The sequence below is a fragment of the Rhinolophus hipposideros genome (assembly GCF_964194185.1).
Source record: "Rhinolophus hipposideros genome assembly, chromosome: 19".
Taxonomy (NCBI): Eukaryota; Metazoa; Chordata; class Mammalia; order Chiroptera; family Rhinolophidae; genus Rhinolophus; species Rhinolophus hipposideros.
The window spans coordinates 34,786,823-34,803,174 of NC_138065.1; the positions used below are offsets into that span (position 1 = coordinate 34,786,823).

At 43.5% G+C, this 16,352-nt stretch overlaps 2 protein-coding genes and 1 pseudogene across 8 annotated transcripts in view; 1 reads left to right on the plus strand and 2 right to left on the minus strand.

Annotated features, from left to right (window-relative positions):
• The window catches only part of LAMB3 (laminin subunit beta 3), a 144,705-nt gene that overhangs the window by 45,462 nt on the left and 82,891 nt on the right, over positions 1-16,352 (minus strand). For 2 of the 6 annotated variants that reach the window (XM_081025842.1, XM_081025840.1), the window contains exons 1-2: positions 6,951-7,005; positions 1,026-1,161 (exon numbers count right to left, since the gene is read on the minus strand). The gene's annotated coding sequence lies outside the window, so the exon portion shown is untranslated. Of the gene's footprint in view, positions 1-421; positions 545-1,025; positions 1,162-6,828; positions 7,006-16,352 lie in introns of those variants that run through there. The other 4 variants (XM_081025839.1, XM_081025836.1, XM_081025841.1 and 1 more) reach the window with 3 other exon arrangements.
• G0S2 (G0/G1 switch 2) lies at positions 7,191-8,451 on the plus strand. Its single transcript, XM_081025859.1, has 2 exons — positions 7,191-7,318; positions 7,446-8,451. The coding sequence occupies exon 2, from the start codon at positions 7,476-7,478 to the stop codon at positions 7,785-7,787; it is 312 nt and encodes a 103-aa protein (XP_080881985.1). The 5' UTR covers positions 7,191-7,318; positions 7,446-7,475; the 3' UTR covers positions 7,788-8,451.
• Positions 9,253-11,738, minus strand: LOC308487675 (large ribosomal subunit protein eL27-like; annotated as a pseudogene). Its single transcript has 2 exons — positions 11,361-11,738; positions 9,253-9,319 (listed from the first exon to the last, which is right to left on the minus strand). The product of its transcript is annotated as a large ribosomal subunit protein eL27-like (transcript).

The window sequence follows — 16,352 nt, forward strand, 5'->3', positions numbered from 1 at the left end:
GGACGTTGTCATATTGAATGCAATGCCTGGAACTGTGGCGACAATCTTGGAACCATAATGTAAGCTAGACTGTAACAAGCCTCCATGCTGAAGAAATAAGAGAAGAAAGATAGACAGAACCCGGGTTCTCGACAGTGTTACACTACTGAATGAGTCAGTCCCGAAATCACTGTCCTGAGAAATCATATATTTTTTCTTACTGTTAAACCATTTTGAACCATATTTCCTTACTTGTAGGCTACAGCAACCTGAGCCATTCATGGACTCCCAAGACCTTCAGTAGATGAGTCAGGATGACATGGAGGGACAGCTCTATACACAAAGAAACGGAGATGCTTCTCCCTGGTAATGAACCTAATAGAAAGTACCTAGTAGGTACCTCCCCGGTAATGTGATAGAAGGTACAGCATATGAAGGATACTGAAGCAGACTGGATACAGGACACCCCACCGATCAATGGGGTGGTTGGAAAATGAAGTAGCTCCTGTCTTGATTTTTTCTATTTCACCAGGGCATAAGGTGTCAAAAAAGTAGAGGCTATAGCCTATTTGGGAAGTGGGGAGAAAGTGTGGAAAAATCTTTTTAGAGAGTAATAAATATAATTAAATTGGAAAACATAGTAAATTATAGCTGACTGCCCATTTGAGATTTGTGGTCTCTAATTTACAGAACAGAAACAGTCAGCCTGGTTGGGCAATTGTTTTCTGAAAGTGATAAACTGCTTGGGGGTAGACTGATACAGAGTGGAAAGCTGATTCCAACCCTTAAGTGTCTCTGGGTAACTATGAGAGACACAGAGAAGGGCAAGGTGTCTGCAAGGAAGAGCTTATGACAACGGACCATAGAATCGAAGCCAGAGTCTCCCCTCCTGGTTAGTCTTCCTCATCCTCATCACGTTTTTCACAGGTTTCCTCCTGTCATTCCAACAGGAGATCCGAGCATGCTGCTTGTCTTAGTTTTTAATTGCTGCATAGCAAATTAACACAAGCTTAATAGTTTAAAATAAAATCCATTTATTAACTCACACTTCTGTAGTCAGGGGTTCTGGGCACAGCTGCTCAGCATCTCAGCAGGCTAATAGCAAGTTGTCTGGTGAGCTGTGTCCTCATCTGGATCTCGGGGTCTTCTTGCGATCTGATGTCCTTGCAGATAATTCAGTTCCTTATTGTCGTAGAAAGCAAAGAAAATCAAGAGATAGTTAAGCAGTAGAATGACAAGTGTTGGTGATTGTTTACAAAAGAGAGGTGACAGAGAGAGGAGTAAAGGATGGCTCCCAGGCTTAGGACCTGAGTTGTGAGGTGGGTGGTGAAGCCTAGACTATGAAGGACGGGGGTGCGAGTTTATGGAGTAGAAATATTGAATTTGGTTTTAGACATGGTAAGTTTGGTGCGTGCAGGATATCCAAGTGTAGATGTAACAGCGGCCGGGGAGACACGGGTCTAGAGTTCAGATTTGTACGTGATTTGCACAGAGGCGGCAATGGAAGCTTTGGGAATAAACTAAATCACCTAAAGAGAGCATGTGGAATAAGAAAAGAGGCCCCAGGACTGAGTCCTGAGAAAGGCTGACATTTAGAGGTTGGACAAAAAGCAAAAGTGAGGAAAAGAACTAAGAAGTGTCCAGAATAGGGCAGGATGAAAAGTAGGAGACTGTGTTATGGAAGCCAAGGAAAATGTGGTTCTAGAAGAGAGGAGTCAGCAGTTCCTAAGTATGGCATATGCTGTCGATAATTCACATAATCGGTTATTATCCGGCTCCTGCCCACTGTAGCCTCCTCATTTCCTGCCATTTCCCAAAACCCGTCCTTTATATTCTAACACCAATCTTGCCTAACTTCTCCTAGACCATGCAATGCTTTCTCAGGCACCCTCCCTTTTCATATGCAGTCCTTTCTCATTCCAGGCCTCCCTCAACCCTGAACCCGACTCCCTCCCAGAGTCACCTGGTGAACACTAGCCATCCTTTAATATCTTAAACTGCTCAGTTATCATCTACTCTTAGGCACTCCTTGACCACCTCCTCCCCAAATTGAATCAATATATTTCTCCTTTTCTATTTGTTTACCTGACATAAACTTCCATTATTGTGCTTATCCTAGTATATTGTAATAACTTATTTAATGTCTGTGTCCTATACTTGACAATGAGCTTCTTGAGGGCAAGGATGATTTTGTATTCAGCTTTCTACAACTATACTTAACACAGTACCAGATACACATGGCTAGCTTTAACAGATTTGGACTTTATTGCTTCCTATATGTCACCTAGGGAATGTAAATACCCTGGGTTGGGAGAAAGGACCATAGGAACTGCTAACATGGAGTAAGAGGCAGACAACTGAATAGTAACCGAATAAGAATTGAGTCAAAAACATTTATTGATCGTTTCATTTGTGCCAAACCACTAAGCCCTTTATAATGCTCGAGCTCATTCAGTCCTCACCATACCCCATTTCATAGGTAGTGTCATCACCCTCACTTTCCGGATGAGGCAATGGAGGTTAGAGAAGCTAAGCCGCTGACCAAGGTCAGACCCTGGTAATAGGAGCCAGGCTTAAATGAACACAAGTCTGTTCGACTCCAGAGCCCTACGCTCTCAAGTCCAGCTGGCATTTGTACCTGGGCCAAGTTCTCTGTGCTGATTCAAACTTGTAATGCACAGTACTGCAATTCAGAAGTGGTGTGTGGGCAGCAGGGTGCCCGTGGCTACCCAAGGCTCCCAGCACATCCTGCATGCTCCAATAGCTAGTGGCTCTGCTTAGCCAGAAACCACGAGGGGCAAAAGCAAAATGTCTATGAAGGGTCTGTTCCTGAGAGTTGATTTGTCCAGGCCCTGGGGCCCTAGGAGCAGGTTGGAGGGGTGCCCGAGAGTAAGCCAGTTGCTGCAATGTTAGATAATAAGTTGGCAGTACAAGTGAAAGGTGAGGAAACCAGAGTGGAGGGAAATCAGCCAAGCTGCCAGATCTTGGGCAATTTCAACCCCAAGGACAAACCACTGTGCCTAAAATAACCTCCCAAGAGAGTTTTAACTGATCCTTTCGCAATGTCTATCCCAGTACTGACTTCTAGGTCAATGTACCTAGTATTGATTGGGCCCCTAATATATGTTAGCATCATAAATGGTACAGGGATCTGGTCTTCCATAGAGACAGGGCCAGCCCACAGGAGACAATGAAGAACTGTATCAAACAGCACACAACGCAGTGCCAACCTGCACAGTACACGCCAGAAAGGCAGCTGAAATTCACAGAAAGGAGTGGTCAGGGTGTGCTGGCACAGGAGGGCGTGGCTTCTTGGAGCACACAAACTGAAGGAAGACAGAACACAAAGAAAGCAGCATTTCAGGGAGGAAGAAGAGTATGAATGAAGGTGAGGCAATGCAAACGAGTTATTTCTTGGGCTGTAAGAAACCCTTTGCTTGTAAGAAAGCAAAGGGTTTCTGTTGGAGAAGAATGAGAGAGAAAGTTAGGTGAGTAAGGAAGATTCATTCATACAGGTGTGGATTCCAAAAATATTGGTCCAGCAAATCTAACATGCAGAATCCAAGAGTTCATCATGTGGGTGAGAAATCATCCCAGGCTTTAAACAGGCAATTAGGAATAAAATAAATGTAATTGTAGGAAGATTTATTTGGTGGTGGTGTTTGAGATGGATTAGAGAGGAAAGGACATAAGGCAAAAAAAAAAAAAAAAAAAGAATCCTAAATGCCTCTTTGAGCATCCACTAAAGGTCTGACTGCAGGTAAACATAACAAACATAGTTCCTCCTCACCAGGCTTTGCAATCCAATGGGAAAGACATTCATTAATGCCTAGTAAGCATTACTAGTAACCTTACCTAGTAAGGACCTACTATGTGCCAAGAACTATACTGGGCCCTGGGGACACAGGGAAGAACAAAACAAAGTCCCGGCCCTCATGAGGCTCATCCTCCAAACTACCTGGAAGACAACACAAAAAGCAAATGAATAATTATAGTATCAATAATCAGGTACCGAGTGCTATGTAGAAAAATAAAGCAAGGCATTGGGTAGAGAATGGTGGAATGAAGTGGTCAGGGAAGGCCTCTCCGAGAAAATGCCACAATATTTTAGGCCCAGAGAACAGGTAAAATGGAGATGCCACTGCTAGAAATAAGGATATTGAGAAGTTGACCTAGTTTGTAAGAGTACAGAGAACATGGGGAGTCTCGTTTAGGTGTGTCAAGCTTGAAAATGTCTAGACTCTAGAACTCTACTCTACAAGACTAGAAGATAAAGTTTTGATGTGTAGATTTTAAAATCATCTATTGATATTTAAGCAATAAGAAACCTTCTCTCCAAAACTATTTACATGAAATGAAAGTAACTCAAAGACTTAAAAAAAAAATGAGATGTGAGAGACAGAACTAGTTTTATCGTATCTTCTATGATGATCCCTCTGTCCAGCCTCGTGGAATCCCAGGGTAGATAGCGAATTTGATAGGCAGCAAGCAGCTGGTAACAAAATAATAATACTAATAACTTAAGGTTCACACACAACCGACCACCCAAAAGACCTATGTCGCCTACTCCTGCAATCTTCAAGGCACAGTTGCTGGGACAACTCCGTCCCCTTGGAGCATAGGTTGCCCCTTTGTGATTATTTCCTCTGCAGACAGCTCTGGATGCTTTAATGTTTGGAACAAAGGGATTTGGAAAGCAAAATAAACACATTTTAAACTGGCCTTCCTTGCCTTTCTAGAAATGGCAAGAATTAAATACTGGGGTAGACTCAAGGGTAGGGTCACCAACTTTTCCAGTCTGCCTGGAACTGTCCCAGTTTCAACACTGCATCTTGAGGAAACCCCTCAGCACTGGGTGAAATGGGACAGTTGGTCTCCCTACCGCAGGTCTGACCTTCATAGCTGTAACCTATGTCTGACCTGTGTGACACAACACAGGCTTTACATCTCTAAAGTGACATCAATGAATTAAAGCAGGTGCTTAGTCTCCCAAGCCCTACCTAATCCCCTGTCCTAGAAGCTGGGCTGTCTTTCCCTATCCAGACTAGGGAGCTGTGTCAGAAATTCTTAAGTATAAAGTGACCCTGGATTTCTCCTCCTTCTATTCCCTCCACCTCCCACTCAGCCCAACCTACGGCCTAAACCAGGTACATCAACTCCATCAGTGACCCTCGTCCATGCCATGTGCAGCCCTCTGCCCAGCCCTGGCCAGCAAGCCGGTGGGGCCTGAGGGTTGATTGAAGTCAGTTTATCAAAGAGGGAGAGGGGAACTCGTCTGAGGTGACGACAGGCTCTACTACAGCAAATCACAAGAAAGGGGAACCTCTGATAAATTACAGTCCGCTCACCCTGACAGACTTGCGATTTTCGTCTGTTAAAGAAACACCGGAAATGCTTATTGACACGTTAATTTCAGAATTTTGTGTTCACCAGGTAAAAGCCCTGATATTAAGGTACACATATGTTCTTCCAGAAGCCACATATTGCAACACTCACAGGTCTTGGAAAAGCTCATATGTCATTTCTGCCAATCATTAGAGACGTCTCCAAAATTATAAGGAAGATTCAAAGAAAATGTCAAGAGTGATATTAATCTCAGCTTGGTCCCTTGTCACGGAATTTTCCTGTTTGACAAGTTTAAAAGAATAATAAGCAGGGGACACAAGCCTCCAGGAATAATCCCTCTTTAGCCCCTTGTCACCTTGACTGCTTGTATACAGACAAAAATGTAGAATGTTAAATAAGCTCTTTAGGTAACCTTTCCAGATCTGCACAGAGCAATCCTATTCACTAGCAGCCAAGGCAAAGAGAAGTCGTTATTGTTGCCTTTTTTAACTGAATTATCTGGAAAATTGCCTCAGACCCCCAAAGAAAAATTACTGTTAAAACTTCCAGCGACTCAAATACTCAAATATTTGATCCCTGAAAGAGCCCTTCCCAGTCCCTCCCAGCAGGGCTCAGCCTGACTGACTGTGACAGGCTGTTGCAAGATTGCCTCACTGACTTTTGCAATTTTCTGGCCAGTCTGATCTCTCCCTCTTCCCCCTGCCCTCTCCCTTTCCCTGCTTAAGGCCCTTTGGCCTACCTGTCTCTCCTTCTCCCCTACTTGATAACTTTGGTACGTGAGAGCCAAAGCTAAATCAGAATGCCCACCCCACCCCAAGGCAATTATGTTTAATTCTAGTCACAATCCATCCTACTAGCCCTCACTCTTCCAAGAGTACAATCTACTCTTTAACTTCTTATCCAAACTGTCTACGTTCACTCTTCCGCCCCTAAACTGTTTCTATAAGCTCAGCTGGCACAGTGGAGTTGCAGCCCCAGATCCAGGTAGGTGGCAAATAATTACTGAGTACAGCATGAAGTATTTACATTCTGGACCTGCAGACAAACTTTTCCCAAAAGCCCCCCTTCCATCTTCATCACGCCCAGCCCCCAACTTCACTTCTCAAGTGGGAAAGGGGCCCGTTTGGATTTAATGGCAGTTCCCTGAAACACAGAAATGTATACACAAATACCTGCAGGCCCAGAGACTGACATCACACACACACACACACACACACACACACACACACACACACAGAAAACCTCTGTATAAAAGGGCACTCTCAATGAACCTTTAATCTATCAGGTGACCCTAACAATACAAGCACCTGTGTATAAAACCAGTCAGGCAAGAAAGAATAGTATGAGCACACACTCCCTTATGCAGAGCCTGGAGACCTGTTCGGTCTTTACCTGGATCCCTCCCCCTTGCCTTCTCCCCCCTCTGATCCCCACACCTGTGGGAAGATGACAACCCTTCCGAATAAAAACGACTGATTTTTCAGTTAGGTAGAACCCCATTACCGGTTCTTCTCAGGCTGCCCCAGACGAGGGAAGGTGTACACCCCCCACACCGCTAAAAAGGGTCTTGTCGCAAATGCACACGGATACCTCCCTGGGCTCCGGGCCCTCAGCATTGCGCGCACCTGCAGCAGGACCTCCCGGGACCAGGCCTGCCCTCCCCGGTCCCCAGGCGCGGTCTCCCCCTCCCGGCCCCCCGCTCACACAGCCCAGGCGTGCACAGCTCGTGGCCGCTCCTCCCCCCTCCTCCCCCCAACCCCTCCTCTTCTGTCTGGCTCGCGTTCCGCTGGCCCCAGTCCACGAAGCCCAGGAGGCGGGTCTTGGAGAAAAGATATAAGCGGCCGTGGGACGCTGACAAAGTGCCAGCTGCGGAGTCTTCACCTGGAAGAGCCCGGCTGCCCAGAAGGAGAAGAAGGCAGAGCCGGCCGGACCGACGGACGTGCTCACCGTCCCCCAGTTCGCGCTGCCTGGAGGAGCCCCCTGCGTCGCTCAGGTGCGCCCCCGCCGACAGGGTCTGGGAGCCCCCTTTCTGTGCTTCTCCACCAAGAGGGCTGAGGGAGGGGTGCTGGAACCATCCTTCAGTGACTAACGGTCCCCTTCCTGCGCCGCTCCTCCCGCAGGTCCCTCCGGCCCGAGAGCCCAGGTCTGGAATGGAGATGGTGCAGGAACTGATTCCTCTGGCCAAGGAGATAATGACCCAGAAGCCCAACCGGAAACTGGTGAAGCTGTACGTGCTGGGCAGCGTGCTGGCTTTCTTCGGCGTGGTACTCATCCTGGTGGAGACTGTGTGCAGCCCCTTCACGGCCTCCAGCCGCCTGCGGGAAGAGGAGGCCGCGCTGGCCGAGCTGCGGGCTGCCCGGGAGCGCCAGGCCCTCCGGACACAGACCCGGCTGGAGAAAGGCAAGCAGCATGAGGCCGCCGTCTGCAGCCGGGCTCTCTCCAAGCGGCTGCAAGGCTCCTAGGAACTGTGGGAGGCCAGCAAAGGGAGGGGGAGAGGAGAGAGAGAGAGAGAAGTAAAGAAAGAAAAAGAGAGAGACAGAGACTGACTCACATAGGAGAGAGAGCAAGAGTCCTGTGCTGTTTGGACTTATTTCGACGAAGACACTGACTTCTAGAACTGAACGCACACAGATCCACCGAAAGGAGTTTGGGATTGAGGTTTTGCTGCTGTGCAGCACTGCGGAAGGATGTCCAACACTATGTGTCTTTGAGCTATCTGAGTGCATCTACCATTTTGCACTAGGGCGGAAGGAAGAGAAATGTTTTTTATATTATTATTATTATTACAATGACCACCATTTTTGCATTTGAAATATAAACGTTTTATACTAAGTCTCAGTATCTGATTCCTGAAGGGCCTGGTTCCCTGGGGTGGGTGGGCAGCAGGGAGCGTGGGCATGCTGGGGAAGGGGGGTCAGGTCTTACCTGACCACTGGAGAGAGCTGCTTCCTGAAGGTGCACTTGCTTCACTGCGAGGGATTCTGATATTCATAGTACGTGCTCATAAGTACTTTGAGGATTTGGTTTTGCTTCGTGTTAATGGTGGGAAGAAACTTTTACAAGTCCCACCAGACTTAGCATTTTAATTAAGATCAGAAGATAAATAAACTTCTGAGCTAGAATTCATGAATGGGAGACACTGATCAATCAATTCTAGGGCAGAAAATCCACTTACCATTTCACACTTGTGATGGCTGGTACCTCTTTCTTCCTAACTGTATTTTACCAAGAGAAAAAGGGGGAGGGGAGGGAGAACACCAACGAGCTGGTAGGAAAAGAGGGAAGGCAAGCTCCCAACACCTAATTGGATGCCTAGTTCTACCCAGCCTTCTTCATGAAGTCAAATCACAGTAAGAGAAGCTCTACGTTAAAAGACTGGTTGTCACAGGCCTGAGTCCCCTTCCTCCAGGGACAGACTTTGCTCTGCAGTAATAACTAATTCAGAGGCCCTATAGGGCTCAGCAAAGGAAATTTTAAACAATGGCTCTTAACGAGGTAGCTAGGGGCACGAGCCTGATACCACTCTCCTCTTGCTTTTAATGTCTCCTGCCCTAACCAGGTACAGATATTTCAGTCTTGTCATCAATGGCTACACATTTTTGCAAAACATACCAATGACTTTTGTCATTGCCTCTGATCAGACTCTCTCCCCACCACCACCTTCTCCACACACACACACCCCTCCATTTTATTTCTGCCAGCTTAAATCCTACCCAGTGTTCCTGGCCCTAATCAAATGTCATCTCTCCCTGAAATCTATCCGTATCATTCCAAGCTAAAGAACAATCAGAAGGCGATGAGATTGCGTGGCCCAGTGGCTCAGGCGAACACCTAAGGTCGCCGGTTCGATTCCCACATGGGCCAGTGAGCTGTGCCCTCTACAACTAAGACTGAACAACAGCTCTTCCTGGAGCTGGGCTGCCTGTGCTACTGTGAGTAGCTGACCGTGCTGGCCAGCAGCCATCGTGAGCGGCCCACCACCCGACTTGAGCCGCTGTGAATGGCCGACCGGTGACCAACTGCCTCACCGGGTGGAGAGCAAGGCTCAGAATACCAGCTTGGGCCAGGGAGATGTGCCCTACAACTAAACTGAGAAACAATGGCTTAAAAACTGGGGCGTGGGGGCAACAACAACAAAAAAAGAATGCGGTGAGATTAAACAGGAGAAATAGACATACTTAACGGAAGAATATCTTTGGTACCACTGTTCTCTGTTTCCAAATGGGAAACTCAAACCTACATGAAGACATAGATAGCCTTGATTTATTTTAGGGATTCACCCTATCTTACTCTTCTAAGTTGGTCTTCCTAATGCCTCTCCTATTATGTTCATTATTCCACCCATTTGCCCAGCTCTCAACAGTTCAAACCACCCTCTAGCACATTCGCCCCAAACCAATCCACTGCCAGACTATTCTTCCTTCAATACGTTTCATCCTGCTGCTCCTCCACTAAAGAAGCATCACAGACTAAACTCCCAGGCCTCAGTGGGTCCATGATCTGCTTCCATCCCAGCCCTTTCATCTGACTTAAAATGCCCAGTGCGAACCCTGGAATATTCCTTTTGGTCTTCGCTATCTTTGTTCACATTACTCTTCCCACCTGAATGTCCTCCCACCCACAGTCTCCACATCTTCTGAAACCATATGCGTCAAATTCTCCAACACAGGTATAGTTTCAAATATCCCTTCCATTGCCAAGCTCCATATTAAATCATGTACTCCAATTTTTGGTTTAGAGATAATGCCTATATTTTTTTGGTTTGCCTATATATAAGAAAATATATTTTTTACATATTTGCCTGAATATATAAGTAATGCCTATACACTTTTAGTTTAAAAGTTTATGCCTCGTGCCTATACATATTCAAACTAGCCAACCCAATCAAGTCAGCTGTTTAAATCTCTGTCCTCACTGATCTCATTTCTCTGAATTCTTACAGGCCGTACAATCTGGGTCTCACACTGGATGACTCAGTAATGAAGCTTTTTTTCCAGTTGTTTTATGGATCTGGATATGGTCATATCTCTCATAGTATAATCGTCTTGAAGTCAAGGATTATATATTCCTCTTTCATGTTCACAGAAATTATCAAATCCTTGGCAAATAGTAGGTTCTTCATAAATGATTTCTCAATCTATTGAACCTAGAGTAAGGTTCTCAGTGGGAGAGGGGACAATTTTGTCACCCCAGGAGACATTTGAAAATGTCTGGAGACATTTCTGGTTGTTTGGTAGGGAAGGAAAGGCATTACTAACAGCTAGTGGGTAGAATCCAGGGATGCTGTGAAACATCTTAAAATGCACAGGACAGCCGCCCATAACAAAGGATTCTCCAGTCCAAAACGTCAGTAGGGCCAAGGTTGAGAAACCCTGGGTTAAAGGGAAGGAGAAAGGATTTGCTTAATAGTTTCAGGATCACGATTTTGAGGTGGTCTCACGAGACTATGCGTGGTTGTGATCAAACATGAGAAGTCCTTTTCCCAACACTAGGACAAAAACGGTCCTTGTCTCCATCCTGGTTGGCAATTTTATCAGCAACCAAGTAGGAAAAGTGACAGAAGGTATACTTATCAATTCTGTTGAGATTAGTAGAGAGCTGAGATTAGTAGTCAGGATTCAAAATGACTCAGCAAGTTGGAACCAGGCACTGAAGCTAACTGATTGAAAGAAACTAAATAGGGAAGAAGATACAGCACAGAATTTAGGTCCAAAACATCAGTTGCTTGACTACAGAATTATGAAAGCTTTCTAGCAACAGATCGTATGAAAAAGACTTAGGTGTTTTCACTGATTATAAGCTCAAGATAAGCCAACAAGGGCTTGTGACAGGCCTGCGAAAAAATAACACCTTATTGGTAGAAGTAGAATGTCCAGTAAAAGAGAAGAGGAGGAGGTTTTGTTTTACTTTGCAATCTGGCAGGTGGGAAACAAAAGACATTAAATCCAACTACATGCATTGCTTGGGTTTGCATTATTCTTTTTTTTTCTTTTTGTTTTTGAGTTTTAATGACTGAAGCAAAAAAGATCCAAAACCGCAGCTTTTGCAAGAAACATTTGTTCTTGCCAGTCTTGTACCTCTCTTTGAACTTGACCGTGGCCTCCTGGCGGGCGTTGCGTTTCAGAGCAAGGTCTCTGAAGACATCTTTGTTGAAAACAGTTTTGTCCAAGGGGATATCCGCAGAGTACTTTGTGGGCATGAGGTGATTGCAGTTATAAACTTTCACAAAGGATTTGATCTTTGACCTCTTAGCAATTCTCTTCTTGCCCATGGCCACTGACACTTTTCCGGGATAGCAGTCAATTCCATCCACCAGAGCATGGCTATCATATATCAATGTTCTTCACGATGACCGCTTTGCGTTCGGAATAGCATCCAGCCAGGACCAGCATCACCTTCCCGGGTTTCATAAACTTGCCCACTGGAACCTACAGCAGAAAGGCAGGAACCGCTCTTCTCTCTGGGTTTGCATTCTGACTCTCCTATTTGTGAGCTTTAAGACCTTGGACAAGTTACTTATAACCTGTCTCAAGTTACTTAAATTCTTTCCTCATCTATAAAATAGTACCTCCCTCATGAGGTAATTTTGCAAATTAAATGAGGTAAGGGCTTAGAGAGGACTGGCATATATAGTTGACCCTTGAACAATGTTAGGGGCACTGCATCCCCTACAGTTGGCACTCCATCCCCATGTATAACTTTTGACTCCCCATAAAACTTAACTACCCTCGGTCTGCATGGGGGATTGGTTCCAGGAGTCTTCCCACTTGGCGGATACCAAAATCTGTGGATGTTCACGTCTTCTATATAAAATAGCGTAGATCAATGCATACAGTATGCCCTCCAAATCCACGGACTCCCAACCACAGATCAAAAACAGTACAAGTTACTTATTGAAAAAATTCTCACATCACTAGACCTGTGCAGTTCATACCTGTGTTGTTCAAGGGTCAATTGTAGTAAGCTGCCAGCCAATGATAACTGTTGTTGTTGTTGTTGCTGTTGTTGTTGTTATAATTTAAGACAAACCTGTTTAGAGTAGAGTGACTTGGGCAGATAAAAGTACAGAAACCCTGTCACATACAGAACAATAAAATGGGTCACAAGAGAAGATAAGATACAGCAGTGTCACATAACAATTGCCTTCAAAGATATGAGGGGCTGCCATATAGGTCCAATAAAGTACAATAAAATAGACTTATTTTATGTGGTTTGCAAGTGCAGAACTAAGACTAGCTAGTAGGAATACAAGGAAGCAGATCTTAGGTCATTAAGAAATCAGAGTATTTCAAAACATAATGAGTTACTTTGTGATGTATAGTAAGCACCCCATTACTAAGAGCGCCCTGGCAGAGGTTGGATATCATCTGCCAGGGATGGTATAAAATGGAGAGGAAATTTCTGAACTTGGAAGCATGTTAGTCTTATGACCTCTATGGTCCCATCCAATTATAAGATGCTAAGATTCTGTTTAGTACAACCACCAAATAAGGAATATATTTCCCACTCCAGCCTATTTCTCTAGAACCCATCCTCTCTTCTCTATTTTTCTAACGCCTTTGTTCTTTTTCTCAGCATGTTGACAAATATTTTCCTTCTTAATGGATGACTATTAAAAGTAATAAATTTAATTCCAAAAATAAACTATTTCCTGCCTAAGTTTATCTAACTAATACTTTTGCCTCTTAGAAAATACCGTAAACTAGTAGTTGAACCTAATGGTTCTCAAACTTGGTCAGAATGAAACACTTATTAGTCTTACCTCTCTCTGTACAAAACACCACAAAAGTCTGATCCATGAATATGAATAAATATATTATTATGTGTTATATCAGTTACTAATTTGCACTGTGTTCTGGTGAAAACAAATAGTAGATACCAACTGTGAGAATATTAAAAAGTTAACAAATTCTTGGGACAAGTTTGATTGTTCTATAATCATGGTACCCAGAACCAGTTATAAACCAATTGGCTCAATCAATGACAACTCGCCTCAGTTCACACATTTTTATATGCCAAACCAATCAGTGATAGCCCCTCACTTCTGAGGGCCAGCTAACCAGGATCTGACTCACCCCATAAATATATTTCAGAGTACCAGCCAATCAACAAATAAATATGCTTCTATAGATGACATCAGCCCTACTTATGTCTGGGAAAGTACACCAATTCCTGAACTTCATGCTTCCCCAAAGCCAACAAGCGTATGTACTTGGCTCCTTGGACCCAAACTTTATTTGTCCTTCAATCTGTTGCCAGATAAATCAGGGTCAATATTAGTCTGAATTCAATTAGTTTCACTGAGTTCTCATCACTTCCATGATTTATAACCAAGCAGGTCTTTGTATAAAACCATTAGACCTCAATCTTTGTATAAAGTAATTAGAAATTTTAGTGTGCAGATGTACATTCTGGTAAATAATTATACCTAGACCTTTACGTAAGGTTATTAGACCTTTGCATAATCAGACATAGGTCCGTATAAATTCATCAAACCTTTTTGTTTTAGAGGTATACCATTTGATAACTATTTTTGCCATTAAACTGTTTAGTCCTCTGGTGCTCACTTTGCTTTTGATTTTGTTTGTCTATATTATAAAGTCTTATTTTATGTGTTCTTTCTTTGTTCTGGAATGCCTTATTTCTGAGATATGAATAATAGAGTGTTTCGTATGGAATGGCCCAATAGGTCGCCAATCTAATCCAAGCTAGTCCTAAAGGATAACAGTTGAAGGTCCATTCAACTAGTAACCAATTCAGGAAAAGTAATTGGTCAACTTAGCTTTAGGTCCCCTACACGAGGGTACTCTCTGTCTTGTCAATGTGTGAAAGGTCACTTTCAGTCTGTATTCTGGGGTCAAAGATTGTTAGGTCATTGAGTGCATGGCCCTTTTCTAACCTTTGCTTAGAAAGGGAAACCCAAGATACCATCTGCAGGCACACATTCTTCCTAAGTAGCCTCTTTTGTCTCTTTTGGGTTCTTGTATGTCAAAACCACAACTTCCTCTTGGAAGAACTGCTTTCCATATAAAGCTGCACTGTAATCCTAACTTTTGCACTTACTTTGATAAAGAGCAAAACCTTTGAGTTAGAATAACAATACCATCATAGAGAACTTCTGACATGTCAAAATCAATAAATTAATTCATTTAAGAGGAACCCCAGAAATCTAGTAGAGTCAATAGTTGGCTTCTTTAATTAGCATACTGAGGTTAAACAAACAAAATTCTAACTCCAGCATGGTCTCTTTCAAAGACTCTGATACCTTCTGAAACCCATCCTCATTTCATTTCTCTCTTTCCACTCATCTTTACCTGACCTTCTATATAAGCCACCATTTTTTCAGTGTTTTCTCTGGAGAAAAAAAGAAATTACACTGCAAAATTGCGAAACCAGAAGGCAGCCCTAAAGAAGCTGGGTATACCAAACTGTTTTTTGTTTTGTTTTAGTTTAAATAAATTGAATGTTTTTTTAAAAAAGAAGTTAAATTTAAACCCTGGTCTAGAGCCATATTAAGAGTCATAATTAAGGATTTTCCTAAACCTCGGGAAGCGAGGTAGAAAATCTGTTACACAATTCAAGATTTTATTAGGTACTTAATGTTCTGCACTACAGATCTGGACCAACTAGTGAAGGTGTAAGTGTTTCAGCTGGAGAAAAATATTTAAAAGCAGCAGGGTAAGAAAGAAAATTTTTAAATAACTCATCTGTGTAAAATGAAGAAAAAGGTTCCTTAGAAAGAAAAAAATAAAAAATACAGTACAATTCTAGAAGACTTTCTTTTAAAGATACATTGGACAAAGATTCAAAATTATAAACTAAATAAAAATGAAAACAGACTTCAGGAAACTTTCAAGGAGTATTCTAGCATAGACCCAATAGGTTTTCTTCTAATGGGCTCAAATATGAATTAAGGAGATTTAATGAGAAAAAAATTAATTGAAATCCAAACCTAACAGTTTAGAAAATATTCAATACGTGGGTAGACATTTTCAGAGAGCCTCAGAAAGTAAATAAGCTAGAAATCAATACAACTTATGGGTCTCTAGATTAAAACAAACAAGAACAAAATCCTGGCTCTTGAAAGAAACACAAGACTAAAAGGTCTTCTATCCTCTAAGAACTGGGAGCCCATAGATAAGGATACGTGTAGCTATTATAAGCAGAAGAGTCATTGTAAGAACCAATGTCCCTTTACGGCTAACAAACAGAAAGATGACTATCTGAAATCTGTCCAATGATGCTGCTCCAAAGGAAACATTAGCACCCAACAATTCCAGTCCTTCCTAAATTTATGTCCCCAAATCTCAGAGAGACCAGTATGCGGCCATATCAATTATACTCTCCATCAGGGAAGAGCTACGTCTAGTTTGACTCATCACTCTCAGTAAACATTTGTTGAAAAGTGAACACGGGGCAGCCGGATGGCTCAGTTGGTTAGAACGAGAGCTCTAAACAACAGGGTTGACGGTTCAATTCCCGCATGGAATGGTGGGCTGCACCTCCCGCAACTAGATTGAAGGACATCAACTTGGAGCTGATGGCCCCTGGAGAAACACATTGTTCCCCAATATTCCCCAATATTTTTTTTTCCAAAAGTGAATACATAAATGGATGAAGAAAGCGACCTCCATCATTAATTGGTGTGAATCAGGCTGGAGTTATTGTCCTTACACATGGAGCCCCTACCCCATCTGGATCCCGTCGCAGGCTCCTGTCTCCCCTCTACCACTCCACACTCCTGCTGATGTGATCACATAATGGTTTATAAGTCGTATAGGTAATTCCCTAAAGAGCTTATAATTGAGAAACGTGTAGACACACAGGCCTCACAGATACATTGGATCACTAGAGTCTCTTCTCATGCAGAATGAAAATCTGTCCAAACCCAGTTCTCATTTCAGTACTTTCCTTTGAGGCAAAGCCAGGAATCTGAGAGCTAAGGGTGGGACAGGGGTTCTGCCTGGTGTGACTGTGGCATATTTAGAGCTAACAATAGTATTAAATCAGTCTCCAGGGCAACCAGC

Excerpts from the sequence above, each read along its gene's own strand:
- G0S2 (XM_081025859.1), top strand. The coding sequence starts at position 7,476 with ATGGAGATGGTGCAGGAACTGATTCCTCTGGCCAAGGAGATAATGACC.